The sequence below is a fragment of the Abramis brama genome (assembly GCF_963993115.1).
Source record: "Abramis brama genome assembly, chromosome: 3".
Lineage (NCBI taxonomy): Eukaryota > Metazoa > Chordata > Actinopteri > Cypriniformes > Leuciscidae > Abramis > Abramis brama.
In genome coordinates, this window is record NC_139965.1 from 27463930 (window position 1) to 27480748 (window position 16819).

Consider the following 16819-nt stretch of genomic DNA (forward strand, 5'->3'; position numbering starts at 1 on the left):
CTTGATATATTGAGAATCAATTTATATTTATTGAGAATAATATTGGTTTAAAATGGAGATCACGATTCTCTAATAAGTGTGATTAACATGCAAAACAAATCACGTTTATGCACTTGGGTTTCTGACACAAGAAAACCAAGAATGAGAACAAACCGTTTTGTAGTTTAGTGTCAAAACACAATCATTTTTAGACTGAGGAGGATGTTTAAATTTCAAACAAAGTTTACAGTATGTTTTCTTAATATAATGAACTCATTAAATACAGACGTAAATCCAATTTTTCTGAATAAATGCCTTCTACAAAGCTCCTAGATCTTGCATCCAGTATATCTTCTACACCATCTTTATCTTCTCATCATCTTTATCATTGTACTGTTGAGGTTAATATAACTGCATCACAAAGTGATAAAGGGAGAGGTAAGTAATTATCAATTCTCCTTGGCACAGATCACACCTATGTGCAAGTAAATTAGTCAAGCTGACCCAGATAAGAAATGGGAGGGATTATAGGAACAGAGCAGCCTACAGAGGGGCCCATTTGGACCATGATGAATGACACACACTCAGAGCAGGCTAATAATAGAAAAGGATGTTGGAAGAGCAGTACCAGGCAGGGTGGCACTAGTGAGCCAGGTGACCTGTTTGTGTAAATAAAGTGTGTTGCAGATAAACATCAGCTGCTAAACAAATCCCAAAACATCTGGCTTCACCCACCATGCCCACAGGCCCAGAGCGCCAGAGAAACCATGAAAGAGGTTGGTGGGGAATTCTGGTTTCTTGGGGCATGACCTGTGGAGGGCAAATTTGAGTGCGGATGTGTTTGAGAAAGCAAGGTCAGCAGACCAGGGACAGATGTTGTATAAATATTTACTGTTGTGTATAGCTAGTCTAACTGCTGTACTGTCTGGTGTGTAGACCCAGGAAAGGCTATTGTGTGTTGGATCACTGCATGTTACATGTTTTATACATGATTTCACAGGCTCAGTATGATTTTTCTAATTTATTTTTTTAAAGAAAATGCTGTATTTTTTTGATAAAAAAAAAAAAAACATATGACTGATCAAAACCGTAAAAAGCAATATTGTGAAATATTACGATTTTAAAATTATATATTTACAAACCCATTTCCAGAAAACTTGGGACATTTTGTAAAATGCAATAAAAACCACAATCTGTGATTTGTTAATTCTCTTGAACCTTTTTTTAACTGACAAAAGTACAAAGAAAAGATTTCCAATGTTTTCACTGACCAACATAATTGTATTTTGTAAATATAAACAAACTTTGATTTTGATGGCTGCAACACGCTCCAAAAAAGTTGGGACAGAGGCTAAATAAAATTGAAAAGATTATATAATATCCAAGTTAAACCGTATTTTAAACACCATTAGCAGGTGAATTGGTAATAGGTGAGGGTATCTTGTTTGGGTGTAAAAGACTTTCTCAGTCTTCTCAGCAAGCAAAGATGGGTCATGGCTCACCACTTTGTACTCAGTGTCATGAGAGAATTGTCAAACAATTCAAAAATCACATTTCTTAAAGCAAGATTGCAAAGAATTTATGTCTTTAACCATCTACCATACATAATATTGTGAAAAGACTCAGTTGAATGTGTATGACCTTTGAGCTCTCATATGGCATTGCATGAGAAACTATCATGCTGCTATGTTAAATACAGCCACATGTGCTCAGGACAGAAGTACTTTAGAAAACAGTTCGCACTTAACACAGTTTGACGCTGCATCAAGAAATGCCACTTGAATCTCCGTTATGCAAGGAGAAAGCTACATCTGTTCAATGCAGAGATGCTGCCAAGTTCTCTGGGCCCAAGCTCATCTCAGATGGTCTAAAAGACAGTGGAAATGTGTGCTGTGGTCAGATGAGTCCACGTTTCAGCTTCAACGGACATCTTCTCAGTCCCCAAGACGAAAGTACCATCCAGACTTTCATCACTTCATCACTTTCATCACAGGTACAAAAGCAAACTTCTGTCACGGTATGGGGGTGCCTCAGTGCAAATGATATGGGTGACTTGCATGTGTGTAAAGGTACCATTGACATGGAGGCGTACTGTATATTGGGACTGTAGAGAGACATTTAATGGCATCAGGATGACATCTTTCCTGGGAAGCAAAACAAAGGCAGGCCTCATTCAGCACGTGCTACAACCGAGTGGTTTCTAGACACTCTTCACCAGTGGATGTGCCTGCAGTCCAGATCTGTCTCTTATTGAAAACGTATGGCCCATCATGAAAAGGAGAATCAGACAACGATGATCACAGACTGTTGAGCAGATCTCTTAAATCAGGCAAGATTGGGTAAAAATTCCACTTGCAAAACTGCAACAACTAGTATCCTCAATTCCCAAATAATTAAATTGTAATTAAAAGGAAAGGTGATGTGACAACATCTGCCTCTGTCCCAATTTTTTTGGAGTGTGCTGCAGCCATCAAAATTAAACAATATTGGAAATATTTTCTTTGTAATTTTGTCAGTTAAATAAAGGTTCAAGAGAATTAACACAGATTCTTGATTTTATTGTATTTTACAAAATGCCCCAACTTTTCTGGAAATGGGGGTTGTATATACACTCACCTAAAGGATTATTAGGAACACCTGTTCAATTTCTCATTAATGCAATTATCTAATCAACCAATCACATGGCAGTTGCTTCAATGCATTTAGGGGTGTGGTCCTGGTCAAGACAATCTCCTGAACTCCAAACTGAATGTCAGAATGGGAAAGAAAAGTGATTTAAGCAATTTTGAGCGTGGCATGGTTGTTGGTGCCAGACGGACCGGTCTGAGTATTTCACAATCTGCTCAGTTACTGGGATTTTCACGCACAACCATTTCTAGGGTTTACAAAGAATGGTGTGAAAAGGGAAAAACATCCAGTATGCGGCAGTCCTGTGGGCGAAAATGCCTTGTTGATGCTAGAGGTCAGAGGAGAATGGGCCGACTGATTCAAGCTGATAGAAGAGCAACTTTGACTGAAATAACCACTCGTTACAACCGAGGTATGCAGCAAAGCATTTGTGAAGCCACAACACGCACAACCTTGAGGCGGATGGGCTACAACAGCAGAAGACCCCACCGGGTACCACTCATCTCCACTACAAATAGGAAAAAGAGGCTACAATTTGCACGAGCTCACCAAAATTGGACAGTTGAAGACTGGAAAAATGTTGCCTGGTCTGATGAGTCTCGATTTCTGTTGAGACATTCAGATGGTAGAGTCAGAATTTGGCGTAAACAGAATGAGAACATGGATCCATCATGCCTTGTTACCACTGTGCAGGCTGGTGGTGGTGGTGTAATGGTGTGGGGGATGTTTTCTTGGCACACTTTAGGCCCCTTAGTGCCAATTGGGCATCGTTTAAATGCCACGGCCTACCTGAGCATTGTTTCTGACCATGTCCATCCCTTTATGACCACCATGTACCCATCCTCTGATGGCTACTTCCAGCAGGATAATGCACCATGTCACAAAGCTCGAATCATTTCAAATTGGTTTCTTGAACATGACAATGAGTTCACTGTACTAAAATGGCCCCCACAGTCACCAGATCTCAACCCAATAGAGCATCTTTGGGATGTGGTGGAACGGGAGCTTCGTGCCCTGGATGTGCATCCCACAAATCTCCATCAACTGCAAGATGCTATCCTATCAATATGGGCCAACATTTCTAAAGAATGCTTTCAGCACCTTGTTGAATCAATGCCACGTAGAATTAAGGCAGTTCTGAAGGCGAAAGGGGGTCAAACACAGTATTAGAATGGTGTTCCTAATAATCCTTTAGGTGAGTGTATATTTGAAGTATTTTTTTTAATGTCCTGAATTCATTTTTTATTGAATCACACGTTTTCATAGTTTTTATTGTCATTTATCAGTGCAAATTCATCACAACATGATATGTATTTATTTATTTATTAGAGGCACAAGAGAAGAAACAGGTGTTCGGTTCGAAACACTAACCATTGAGTAATGAAGTGGACAAATTTCTCACTGAACTGGCCAACTGGAAGCACGGGAGGATCCTAAAAATAAACAAATATACACACATTGTCAAGAATCATTATTTACAAAAACATCCACAAAATATAATAAAAAATATAAACAGGTTTATACTTCACACAAAAATCTATGGTTTATAATTGTAGGTTTTGTGTGGCCTTGCAGAAAGGTTACAATCCATAATGAGGTATTATATGTGCGGAAAGTCAAAAGCAGCCTTGTATATTCAATTTTGGAAGCACCTGAACCCCTTTTGTTAGACAGTCGAAGATTTCTGATGCACAGAACATGGAACAAACAGACAAAAAGCTTGGAGAAAGAGAGCCATTCATGGGCTCCTGAAGCAGAAAGCATACAGTTGATAAGAACATTTAGTTATGACCTCAACCTCCAAATAGTTAAAATGGTAACCAAATTAAATCAGCCACTTGTAAAGGACAGACACACTGAAACTAAATGAAACAAGTGAAAAAAAGTCAAATTCCAGACATTGTGTGAATAGGACACTTGCATCAATGCATGTATTCAGACACCACTGAGATCAAACTGACACATTCATTGTAATATAATCTTTAGCAGAAAAATGGAGCCTAAGACTAGAAAAGAAAGATAAATATGGCCTGTTTCAAAGAAAAGATTATTTGTATTTAGAAGATTTATTTGTAAAATAATTTAAAAGAATATGACCTTTGGGAAAGAAAGAAATGATTATATCAACATGTTACACAGACTCAAATGCCTTGACGTTAAAGACAGAATTGAGATTCAAGGTGTTTGTGATTGATGTATCTGAAGGGAAAGTGTTCTGTTTTCACAAAAAGACAAGGGACAAAGAGAAGAAACTGCTTTAATAGCCAGTTGGAATTAAAGGAAACCTCTCCGGCACAATACAAGCTAAATGCCATTTACAAAACAAGAACGGATAATGGAAATAAATAATCTGATCTGCTGTTTTGGGTTTGCAGGGCTCCACATTGTGATTAAAATGGTAATGCATGCAACAAAAAAACTAAAATCTAGTTATCATTGGTGACAGTCAGGAAACCCTTTGTGTACATTAACAGCCATGATGTCTAATTCAACTCTTATGAACTGGTTCTTTTTAATGACTGATTCACAAACACAAACTTACGCAGAACTTATAGCGTGAATCAGACTCAGTCATTGATTCATTCAGAGCTTTTACGGATAAATACAATCATGATCACTAGAGTGACAGCATAAAAAGTACAAACACAACTAGAAAAACAGTATTATATAAGGCCACATCCACACGAAGCCAGAGCTTTCTAAAAAAAAAACATTCCGTAAACACGGCGTCATCTTATGCGTACACACGAAACCACTGAAACGGTCTCAAAACTATGTATTATACATGCCAGACCAGTATGTGGCGCTGTAATTCTGCCACAGAGATACACTAAAAACAGAGAAGAAGACTTGGAGCATGCGCATAAACCTTGTGCGCTGTATACAATAAAAGGCTACCCTGGTAATCCCAGGCGGTCAGGGTTTCATATTATTTTGAAGGCACCCCCGGGAGCCGCCATTGGCTAACAAGCCTTCACGTGCTGTTAGCATCCCATTGACTCCCATTCATTTTCGCGTCACTTTGACAGCGAATAACTTTACATCTGAGGCGTTTAAAGACTCCATTTGTCCATTGTTTATTTCTAAAGAAACACAACAATGTATAAAAGGCTCCATTACCTTGTATCTTACGTTATGGCCCCGTAGAAGCAGTTTTTGTAAAAGTAGGCTAACGATTGCGTCATAACCACGCGACTCTCTGGAAATTACCGTAGAGACAGGAAGAGAAGCTCGCAATCAATCGGGGGGACGTGGAGGCATAAAGTCCGATAAAGTAAAGGGAGAAGCCCATAGAGAGTCATGACGTTGCTCCTGCTCCTAGCTCATGGACAGCTCCTACTCACACTCTCCGTCTCTGCGAGATTCGGAAGGGAATGGTTCCGATTTCTCTTGGCACGGCTACTAGAAAACTTACAACTGTCAGGCAGGCTGCTCACGTCACATCCACGTCGTCAAGCTCAGTTTGAGTCTGCGCAGTACGCTCGGCAATCAGGAAGTGACTGCTTCTAATGTGCTTCAACTTCTCTCCGTTGAAACCTATGGGGTCGCTGTGTCCAGTTTATATACTGTCTATGGGTAATCCAGAGTTCTCGTGAGAGCACAAGTTGAATTTGCTCAGCGAGTTACTCTGGTTATACTCTGGTCACATCGGGTTATCTGATATAGGCGGGCCAGAGGCGAGCTAAACAGATGACGACAGCGCTGTGACGTCGAAGTCATTAGTAAACATTGCAAGACGGCTATGGATGAATACCAGTTGTTTGAAACGGCTTTGGCCGCTACAATGAACAAGTTAGACTTGGCTTTTTATCTAAAACAGGAACAGAAGATGCCGCTCAAATTTTACGTATACAGCTAAAAGCGTCTTCGTGTGGACAAGGCCATAGGGCCCTATCTTGCACCCAGCGCAATTGACTTTGTACACCGACGCATGTATCATTCCTATTTTGACTTTTCCCTCCACAGACGAATGCCGGTAAACTAAGGAGTGAACTTGCACTCCCGGGGGCGGTGCAGCGAAAAGAGGAGGCGTGTTCTGGCGCAAACGTTCCCTGGTGCTACTTTGCAGGTTTAGAAAACAATTCCGCGTTGCACATGTTATTCAGATGCTATTTTAAGGGCGCATGCTTGGCCATAATCAATGTAGCGTGTGCAAAACGCGCATACACTTTGATTCTCTCATCTACACAGAAGCTGCAGTTTTCATTTTTGCAAATCATACATTATTACAAGGAAAAATATTAACACACAAGGGAAATCATTGTGGTGTCCATGAAGATGTGAAAAAAATATGCATAAATCTAGCTTACACATTTACCCAAATTATTATACGCCTGTTTAACCAAAGCTTATTTGGGTGGGTTTCTCCCATCCCCAATGTCACTTCTCTGTCTTTTACGGCCCTGACGAGAACGTCGGTCTCCTCGGCGGTGAACCGCTCCTGGCGTGCACCTGGCAAATCCGCCGTTATAATAGCAAACCACACCTATGAATAATGAAGCTACTTCAGACTAACCCATTTTAGATTTGCGTTGGGCGCAAGAGTCATTTATCCCGCCGGTATAATAGCAACAGCGCCCAAGACCCGCCCACAAAGTTACTTGCGTTTCGCGCTTGATACTTGCGTTTCAGATCGTTAAAATGGGGCCCTAACTGTTTATAGAATTGTCGTGGAAAGTAGGAAGTGAACTAAAGTGCTTTTGAATACCATGTTTATTAAATCTGTAATTAGTCATCTAAACAAATAATTTGGCTCCTAAATGTTTCTTTTTAGGTGCCAACATCACCCTAGTCATTTTCTAGAGAGTGTGAAACAAACACCTATTCAAATGAACAAGCACAGCTATACATCATTACGCAGCCAAGACTCACAGCCTGGAGGCCACAGTACACATACATGTCCCATGCCTGGACCAAAAACACAGATTCAGAGCAACACGCATAACTTTAAATGCTGTACATGTAAATACAGCGAGATGTACACGGCCTCACAAACATACGCGTACACAAACAGTTGCACATACACTTATGCCGCACGCATAACTGTAAATAGGCACATGTAAATACAGCGAGATGCACTCAGCCTCACACACGTATGCGTACACAAACAGATGCACATACACTTATGGGCGCACAAACACCTTCATTTGGGGGTCTTTGATGTGGCGGCTGCATGAGGAGGATGATGATGATGGTGATGAAAGCACTGTTACATTATGCAGCTTGCTGCCATTATCCAACACTACAAACAGAGCCAGACCACGGCCCGTCTTCCTCCACAATACCAGCAGTAAATATACATGTAATTGCCCAGCAGCAATTATCAGGCAAAATTAGATCATTAATTACAGAGGTGAATTTAAGCCTGAGTCTTATTAGAAGCATCAGGGTTGTTTCAATACACGAGCAAAGAGGGACAATTAAAGATGGGCTGCCGTGCAGATCTGAAATAGAGCGTCTCCTATAAAGAAGTGCTCTACAAATCAGCAAGACACTGAGCAGGGCTGGACTTGATCGCGAGAAAGTAAACAAGAGGACAAAAAACAGCTCTGGCGTGCTTCACCTCATTTAGCCATTTATTCACCCTTCCCATGAGTCCTCTGAGACCTTGCAGCTGATTATTTATACCGAGGTCACCATGGAAACCAGCCATACATACTCAAACACAATGCCCTTCAAACAAGCTAGACTGTCATTACCCACATCCTCTCTAAGTACAAGTGGTCAGATTACTAGATCAACTACCTTTGACCTTCCTGAATTTCTCCCGTGTACTTCATGACACTTCTTTGCCATCTAGTGATTTTCATCATTACTGATGGTAAGCTCATGTTTAATGGGTCTCAGATCATACATTCACACCACAGAATATTCTTTCCCGTTTTTCTGATAGACTGGGTCTTGATGCCCTTCTCGGGTGGATATTCTCTTTATTCTGCCTGTTTCTCATATTCTCTCAGGTACAGTTTCTAAATGTTCTCTTTTCTCCTGCTCTTTCAGTCCATCACATTCACTTTGCTTCTTTCTCGGTCTGTGCACTAGATTACTCTTTAAAGTAGGTCCTGGGGAGCACCCACAACTCCCATCTCAAGCTCCCTCTCACTGTCTCTCTCCGAAGGTTGTAAATCAGTGGCAGTGAGTAATAAGGCCTTGGTCAGCTGAATGCAGTCGGCAGCAGCGTGGCGGCGCGCTCTCTGGCCTGAGGGAGATGGAGCGAAGGGCACGGCAGAAAATAGTTTGAGTGATGCCTCTGCCGGGTGAGTAATGAACAGTTCACACGGGTCAACTCATTACACGAGCGGCCGTTTAATTATTAATTACGTGCAGCAATCTATAGCAGAAAAGACACGTTCGGTATGTTTAATGTGTGTTTATGCTTCCCTCTCCATCTCTCTGTGGCGTTCTGTTATTAGCATGTGTCAGTGAGTAGCTCAAGCAGAGAGGAGAAGGGAGAGGCTCCCCCCCACAAACACACACACACACACACACACACAATTAACACAATTACTTATTAATTACTCACATAGCGGTGGAATGCGTATTTAAATGTCGGAGTTACCGTGGCCTACGGGCTTTAACTAAATGTTGAGGAGGCCGATGCAAATTTGGGGATTGTTTGAGTGTTAAGTGTGGTAAAAGATGACCTTCTCCTACTTCCTCAGATCTGCTAATTTAATGACAGAATCAGCTGAGGTTTGCTGAGATACAGCCAGATCATGTTTCAGTTATCTTGCCATCTTTATTTTACAAGTAAAAAGCAAATGGTGTCCTGGGGTGAACGTGTAGGGCTGCTGTTGAGTGAACAACAACAAATGTATAATCGCCAGAGAGAGCACAACAGAATGGGAAAGAATGTGGGTTTGAATGCTCTGAATTTTGAACTTAAAAATGCAATGTTCATGCCGCGAGATACTAAAAAGTGAGATCAATAAAAATAGATTTATAATATGCCGATGTGCTGCTCAAGAAACATTTCTTATAACTTATAATTGTTCTTATAACTGTTTTCAAAATTGATAATAAAAGAGAGCTGTGCATGTAAACCTCACTCCCCTGGCCTCAAGGCTGCAGTCTTTAAAGTCCTTGTTTGCGCGCCCCTGTTTGATTCCTGCGGGTCGAGTAGGACCGGTTACATTTGGTGCCGTTGAACCGGTTGGGAGTGAGTTGTGCGTGTTAACCTCACTCCCCTGATCTCAAGAGGCACTCTAGCGACTGACACTAGAGGCTGTGGTCTTGTGTCCTTGTAAGCGCACCCCCCTCCCACGCCGGAGACCAGATTCACATCCCGCTCGGAGCGGGTCGAGTAGGACTGGTTATATTAACAATGGTTACCTCCAAAGAAAGGTGTACAACCATCATCGCTTTGCATCAAAATGGCCTCATATGCAAGGAAATCAAAAAGAACTGGACACTGGATCCTCAATAACTTCTAGGAGAGAGGTTCAACTGCATAGAAGGAGGCTTCAGGACGTCCCATAGTGTCCAGCAAGCGCCAAGACCGTCTCCTTGATTCTGTAGCTCAGCTCAGCTACAGAATCGTGTCACCACCAGTGCAGAGCTTGCTCAGTATTGGCGGCAGGTGGGTGCGAGTGCATCTGCACACACAGTGAGGCCAAGACTTTTGGACAACGTAAAGAGCAGCAAAGAAGCCACTTCTCTACAAGAAAACATCAAGGACAGACTGAAATTCTGCAGGAAGTACAAGGATTGGACAGCAGAAGACTGGTGCAAAGTTATTTTCTATGATGAAGCCTCTTTCTGATTGTTTGGGACATCTGGAAAATCGATTGTCCGGAGAAGAAATGGTGAACACTACCATGAGTCCTGTGTCATGCTAAAAGTGAAGCATCCTGAGATCATCCAAGGGAGTGGGCTCTCTAACAATTCTGCCCAAAAACACTGTCATGAATAAATAACGGAATCAAAACGCTCTGCAAGAGCAACTTCTCCCAACGACCCAGGAGCAATTTAGGGATGATCCGGGCATTTTCCAGCACGATGGAGCACCATGTCACAAGGACAGAGTGATAATGAAGTGGCTCTGAGATCATTACATTGAAATTTTGGATCCGTGGCCAGGAAAATCACCTGATCTTAATCCCACAGAGAACCTAGGGTCAATCCTCAAAAGGCAAGTGAACAAGCAGAAGCCCACAAATTATGATAAACTCTGAGCACTAATAAGGCAAGAATGGATCGCCATTAGTCAGGATTTAGCCCAGAAGCTGATATCCAGCATGCCAGAGCGAATTTGCAGAGGTTATGAAGAAGAGGGGTCAACACTGTAAATATTGACTCTTTACATATTGAATGCTTTTGCCAATATATGCCTTTAACAGTTATGAAATGCTTATCATTGTTTTCCAGTATACCATAGAAACATGTGAAACAAGAAACAAAGCAGCAAACTTTGCAAAACAAAAAATGTATAAAAGTAAAAATTTGAAGAACTACTAGCCTGACTGGGTGAAATACTGCATAGATGCTCCACATACATGCCATAGTTAGGTATATCAGAAAGGTGTTTATATCAGAGAAATGAGTTTAACACAGAGCTGTATCTATTTCAAGGAATATCTGAGTTTAACTGACCCTGACCCAACTCAAAAAGATGATGGTGAGAAAATGTGCCATGGTTTAGCTGGGTGTATTTTAGCGCCTAACGGATGTCAAGGTTAATTCAACAACTCTGTGGTCCATAACCCTCAGTTGTCCAGAGCCCTGTCATGCTACATTAAACCAGCAAACTGTGTGTGTGCGTTTTTTTTTTTTTTTTTTTTACACAAGTGTGTAAGAGATAGAATGAGAAGAGAGAGAAAAAGACAAAGTAAGAAGTTATTTAAAAATGTTGAGCTGCAGACACAGTCCGACAAACAAACACTGTTTGTACAAATAAGAACATATATTACACAATTTATAATTTAGTAACTTATTTATTAAACTATGATTATTTTACAAGTCAAATCCGGAGTTAAGCCAATTGTTCTGTTCAAGGCCTTGACATCAGCACGGCCGAGCTCTCGACAGCTCCAGCTCTTCAGAGCTCAAACCCTGAGCTTAGCTGATAATACACCTCGCTTCATTAGGAAACAAAATATCAGCTTTCCACCCCATTAGGGACGGTTTCGTACATGGGACACAGACTCACCTCATCAACAATGCACTGCAATAACTGAAGAGGCTGTGATAGAGGGGGGTAGGAGAAAAAGAGATTAGACCCCATACAATGTCCTTACAGTGCAAAGGAAATAAAATCATTAATGCAATAAAACAGGTAGCAATACAGCTTAATCAAATGCACTCTGACTCGTGAAAAGCCATTTGATCTGTAATGTTTTCTTATTTCTAATGGCACCTAATCTGAATACAGGCTGTTAAGACAGAGCGTATTATTATCTGGTATTAACTTCCGAGGGAGGCAACCAAGCGAAGTGAGGAGAAAACTGCGAGGGGTTGCGAGAGGAGCCGCCTACATCTCCGAAAATACATGGAAAAAAACACTTACCATTAAGGAGCCCTGGTTCTTTTGAATCTGTATGGAGAAAAAAATAATAGAGAAAGGGATTTAGGTGAGAATAAGTAAGCGAGAGCGAAAGCAAGCTACACCCAATTAGCATGTTACAATCACAAGCATTGCACCAGAACATGTTTATGATCACAGGCGGAAGATTAAAAAAAAACCCTGATGGCAATATAAGGGCATCATGTGTTAACATCGTTTACATAATGAAAACACAGTCACTAAAAGTCTGATCCTCAATTAGGATAAGCTTTGCCTAGCCTTTATTTATTATTATTAATGTCATTTTCCTGCATTTTATTCACCTCCAGGTTTATATGTTTGACTCAAGTACATTCATGATATATTGTATATCTCAAAACGTTGACAGTGAGGATCAAAGCGTGTGTTATTTCTTTGACAATCATACAACTGATAAACAGGCACTGTTTTATATTAATATGAGCATTTTCATGTATAATCATGTGATAACAATAAAACACATAAGGTTTCTATTTAGCATTTCTGTTGGAAAGGGGAGTCCCAGTTAAAAATCTTCAGGATTTTTTCAATTTCTGCTTTGCAACCTCTTTAATGGATACAACAATCATCTGAGAGGGAGATCATCGAAGAAGTAGATGGAGAACGCTTTCCCATATTTTGCTGTGATATTTTTTATATGCTTCCATGAGGCCAATGCTCCACTTATACAATCTGGTCAAAACTTTCTGCCTGGACCACATAATTTAAGCTAACAGCTGACGGTCTGAGGCCACTCTAATGACATTACGCAAGTCATTGATTCTCTTTCTCAATTAAACACGGCCCAGCTCTCTTTAAATACCTGGAGACACTGGACCTTTAATGTAGGAACTAAATAACACACAGCATTGCCTAAAACTGCGAAGCAAGGCAATCACAGGACAATTAAAGGCATAAATATTTGTCGTATGCGCTATTTTCTAATTAAACCACTGGAGTAAGATGAAATACTTAAATGTGATCTCCACTAAACAATCAAGACGACTTTAAACACAACTCAGCTACTTTTTTAAATGTTAGTGTTACAATTCCTAAATGGAAACTAAATGCAAAGCAGTGCTATTCTTTATTTATTTATTTAAAAAGAAGCTTTTCTAAAGTAGTAAATAAAATGATTATTTCAGTAGGTTTTACAAGAAAATAACACTTCTGTCTTTCTACTTTGAAATTTCATGTTTCATTTTCTTAGTTTAGTTTCTTTGTAATTTTTTGTGAAATGTACTAGTGATTTCTGAATGAAAACTGTTTCAAAGTATAAAAAAATTCTGTGAATAGATAAAAAAGAGCTAAATAACAAACAATGTTTTTTTTTATTATTGTCCAACCAATAATAGTGAGGTGAAATACTGTTTGTATTGCTCCATTTGTCTGTTTGCAATGTTCCAGACCAAAATATGTGAGATGTGCGGAGTGGAAGCAGAGTTGTGTTATTTTGCCTGATAAGGCCAATGTTTTCTTTCACTCCAGGAATGCTCACAATGAGTTTTCACGAGTGACCAACCATGTGGTGGGAAATGAAAAACCTGAAGTGGAGCTAGAGCAGAGTGATCACACAACACTTGGGCCTAATTTTTTCTGAACTGCAAGTTACTCAATATTAACAGTTTATATAAATGTTATATAAAAGCAATATCACACTCAAAATTGTGCTGTTATAATAAATATGGCCACGGCTGTGATTACCTTCAGCCTCAACAGCTTGTTGTACAACAACACTCTTGCTAGGGTGATATTGCTTAAATATAGCATTAAAGCTCTGGGAGAGCAAAATCATACAGTATATTCAGATGAATATGGGACTTAAAATGAGCTGAAACCAAAACAGCCGGAAAACAGAAAAGGCAACAACAAATCAATCAGGAGGAGAAGCGCTGGAGGCTGTATACACACGCCAGCCAGTCTGCAGTCTTCAAAGATTTTCCGAGCGAGCCATCGGGAGACGCCATTAACTCCTGACAAAGAATGCAAATTAATCCCAACATGGGGTGAGACGAAATTAAAGAGCCTTTTATAATCAATGACAAGATAACACATAGAAAACACACACACACCCTTGCAATCATGCATGCACACACACACAAAACATCGGCAGATTTGTGGCTCTGAGTGCGGGTGGAGCGGGGGCAGGGCATCAGAAGTTTATGCAGAAATACAGCGGGCATGTCTCGAGATCTCGCCGCACAATGGACAATGACTCTGCGAGCGTGTGTGTGTGTGTGTGAGAGAGAGAGAGAGAACAGACAGATGCCTGGGCTGATGTGAGTGACAGGCCAGGCCTGAGGTAGCGTGTGTGCTGGCTGGGTGGTGTGTGCAAGCGTGTGTGTGTGTGATGCCTGCAGGTGAAGAGTCTGCAGCACCATATGGAGCTGTGAAAATTAACATCAAGAGCAAAAACGCTCTAGCAGTGGGAGGTTTAGCTCTCCCTTTCTTTCTTACTGACTAACCCCCTCCCTCTTTCTCCTTCATGCTTCTCTCTCTCTTTCTCTCTCCATTTTCATTCCATATGAATTCTGAAATGCAGGAACAGAGAAAAGGGAGAGTAAGAAAGATTAAAGGAGGAAGTAATAAATTAATGGGGTGTGTATACATGAAATGCTTCAGTATAATGCCTCTGGCACTATGGGCCTAGAACTAAAAAGTTTTGCCATTCATTGGTTTCAATCGCTATCACTTTAACTGATAATGATATATGATGATGCATTCGGAGAAGAACCGCAGACCTGAATGGATTTCACACATTCCCATGTCGCGGTCTATGAGGTTTTTTTTTTTTTTTTTGATGGGTTAGGTACAGGCCAACTGCTAAAAGACAAATTTCAGAAGAGAAATACTGTACAATATTTAACATTAAAAGATCCAATCATGGTTCCAGACACTATGCGTGTATGAAGGAGTGTTTGTGTGTACATGTGAATACATTAGTTTATGTAATAATACTCAGTGGATTAACATGATAATGGCCCTGTTAATAGATAATGCTGGAGAGCAGAGAAAAACAATTTCACATGAGACGAGCCTCCAGGCCCCGGGATAATGCACACACAAATGCAGGCCTCTAGCCTTCTAATGTTCTTTCTACCCATCAACTGTTCATCATCTCAAACAGTTTGCTCATCCTATATTTTGTCTTTCTATTCTGTTACAAATATCTACACTAAAAATGTATTAGACCTTATGATTAATCATAGCACTCATCATAATGTCCTTTAAATTTCATGTATTGCACATCAATTTTATTTAGTAACTTTTGCAATTGTGCACAATAGATTTGGATCAAGTGATGTGAGAGATAAAGCACAAACACACACGACGCCAAGCCCAGCCTCCGTGACTGTACGATGCTCAAGGCTTTGGCTCTAGATGCAGCCTCAAAATGTTCCTTTCTGATTTCCCCTGCATGCCCTGAGTGGCTGCTTTGTTTTAATATGCTAATTAACCCAACAGGCATGCTGGGAGTAATTTATTGAGCATTAGTCAACATTTCCCTCATTAAACTCACTGCACTTACATGCAGAACTTTAAAAGCCGAGAGTCTGATTAGAAAAAAATAGGGCACTGAATCAGAATTGGCTATACAGTATATTTCTAAATACACGCATCTGAAAATCAAAGTCATCAAACTAAATAGTTCAAGTAAAATTTTACATTTACATTTTAAATGTATTAACATTAATTAATGCATAAGGCATTATGAACAAATAATGAACAATCCTTTCACAGCATTTATAAATCTCTTATGCTCACCTGCATTTGCATTTATTTGATCAAAAATAGAGTAAAAACAGTATTATTGTGAAATATTATAACCTTTTCTATTTTAATATATTTTTTAAATTGAATATATTGATGTGATGGCAAAGCTGAATTTTCAGCATCATTACTCCAGTCTTCAGTGTCACATGATCCTTCAGAAATCATTAAAATATGCTGATTTGGTGTTTAAGAAACATTTCTTATTATTATCAATGTTGCGCTGTTATTAATATTTCTATTACTATTACTATTATCAATGATGCAATGCTGCGCTGCTCAATTTTTACATACATATATATATATATATATATATATATATATATATATATATATATATATATATATATATATATATATATATACATACATATATATACAAAAGTGTGTGTAACTTTTGATCATTAACATTAATCTAAATTAATAAATTTAGTAAAAAGTATTATTCATGATACCTCATGAAATTAACATTTCTGTAAAGTGTTAACATGTATAAACTAATTTTAAAAAAGAGAACGCAGTTTACAAAGAACCAGAACTGCCTTTAACAAAAGACTGAGATGTTTAAGTGCTAAGAATCATAAACAATACCGTTATAGATCTAACTTATTCAAGTTTCTTTCACAACAAGATCTTGTTCAATTAAAAATAGAAGTAATTTAGCAAATACGGTTAAAAAACGAACATGGCAGTTTAATTAAATAAGTACAACTAAGTACATTAAAGGTGCTCTAAGCAATGTTGGGTGACGTCACTTCTTGTTGACGTCAAAGTATTGTCAAACAAAACGGAGGCTAGCTCGACCATCCCTCCTCCTCATCCCGTCCCCTCCCCCTCCCTTCCGTGCTTTTCCGATGTAAATTCGGGACTTTGCGTGTTCCTTCTCCTTTTTCTTCTTTGTTATTTGTTCATCAGAACGTC

General features: G+C 39.7%; 1 protein-coding gene across 3 annotated transcripts in view; it reads right to left on the reverse strand.

Annotated features, from left to right (window-relative positions):
- The window catches only part of map2k5 (mitogen-activated protein kinase kinase 5), a 62345-nt gene that overhangs the window by 13176 nt on the left and 32350 nt on the right, over window positions 1-16819 (reverse strand). For 2 of the 3 annotated variants that reach the window (XM_084108573.1, XM_084108571.1), the window contains exons 18-20: window positions 12113-12139; window positions 11756-11788; window positions 3979-4040 (exon numbers count right to left, since the gene is read on the reverse strand). In XM_084108573.1, the coding sequence (XP_083964699.1) occupies window positions 3979-4040; window positions 11756-11788; window positions 12113-12139 (122 nt within the window). Of the gene's footprint in view, window positions 1-1010; window positions 2124-3978; window positions 4041-11755; window positions 11789-12112; window positions 12140-16819 lie in introns of those variants that run through there. The other variant, XM_084108572.1, reaches the window with a different exon arrangement.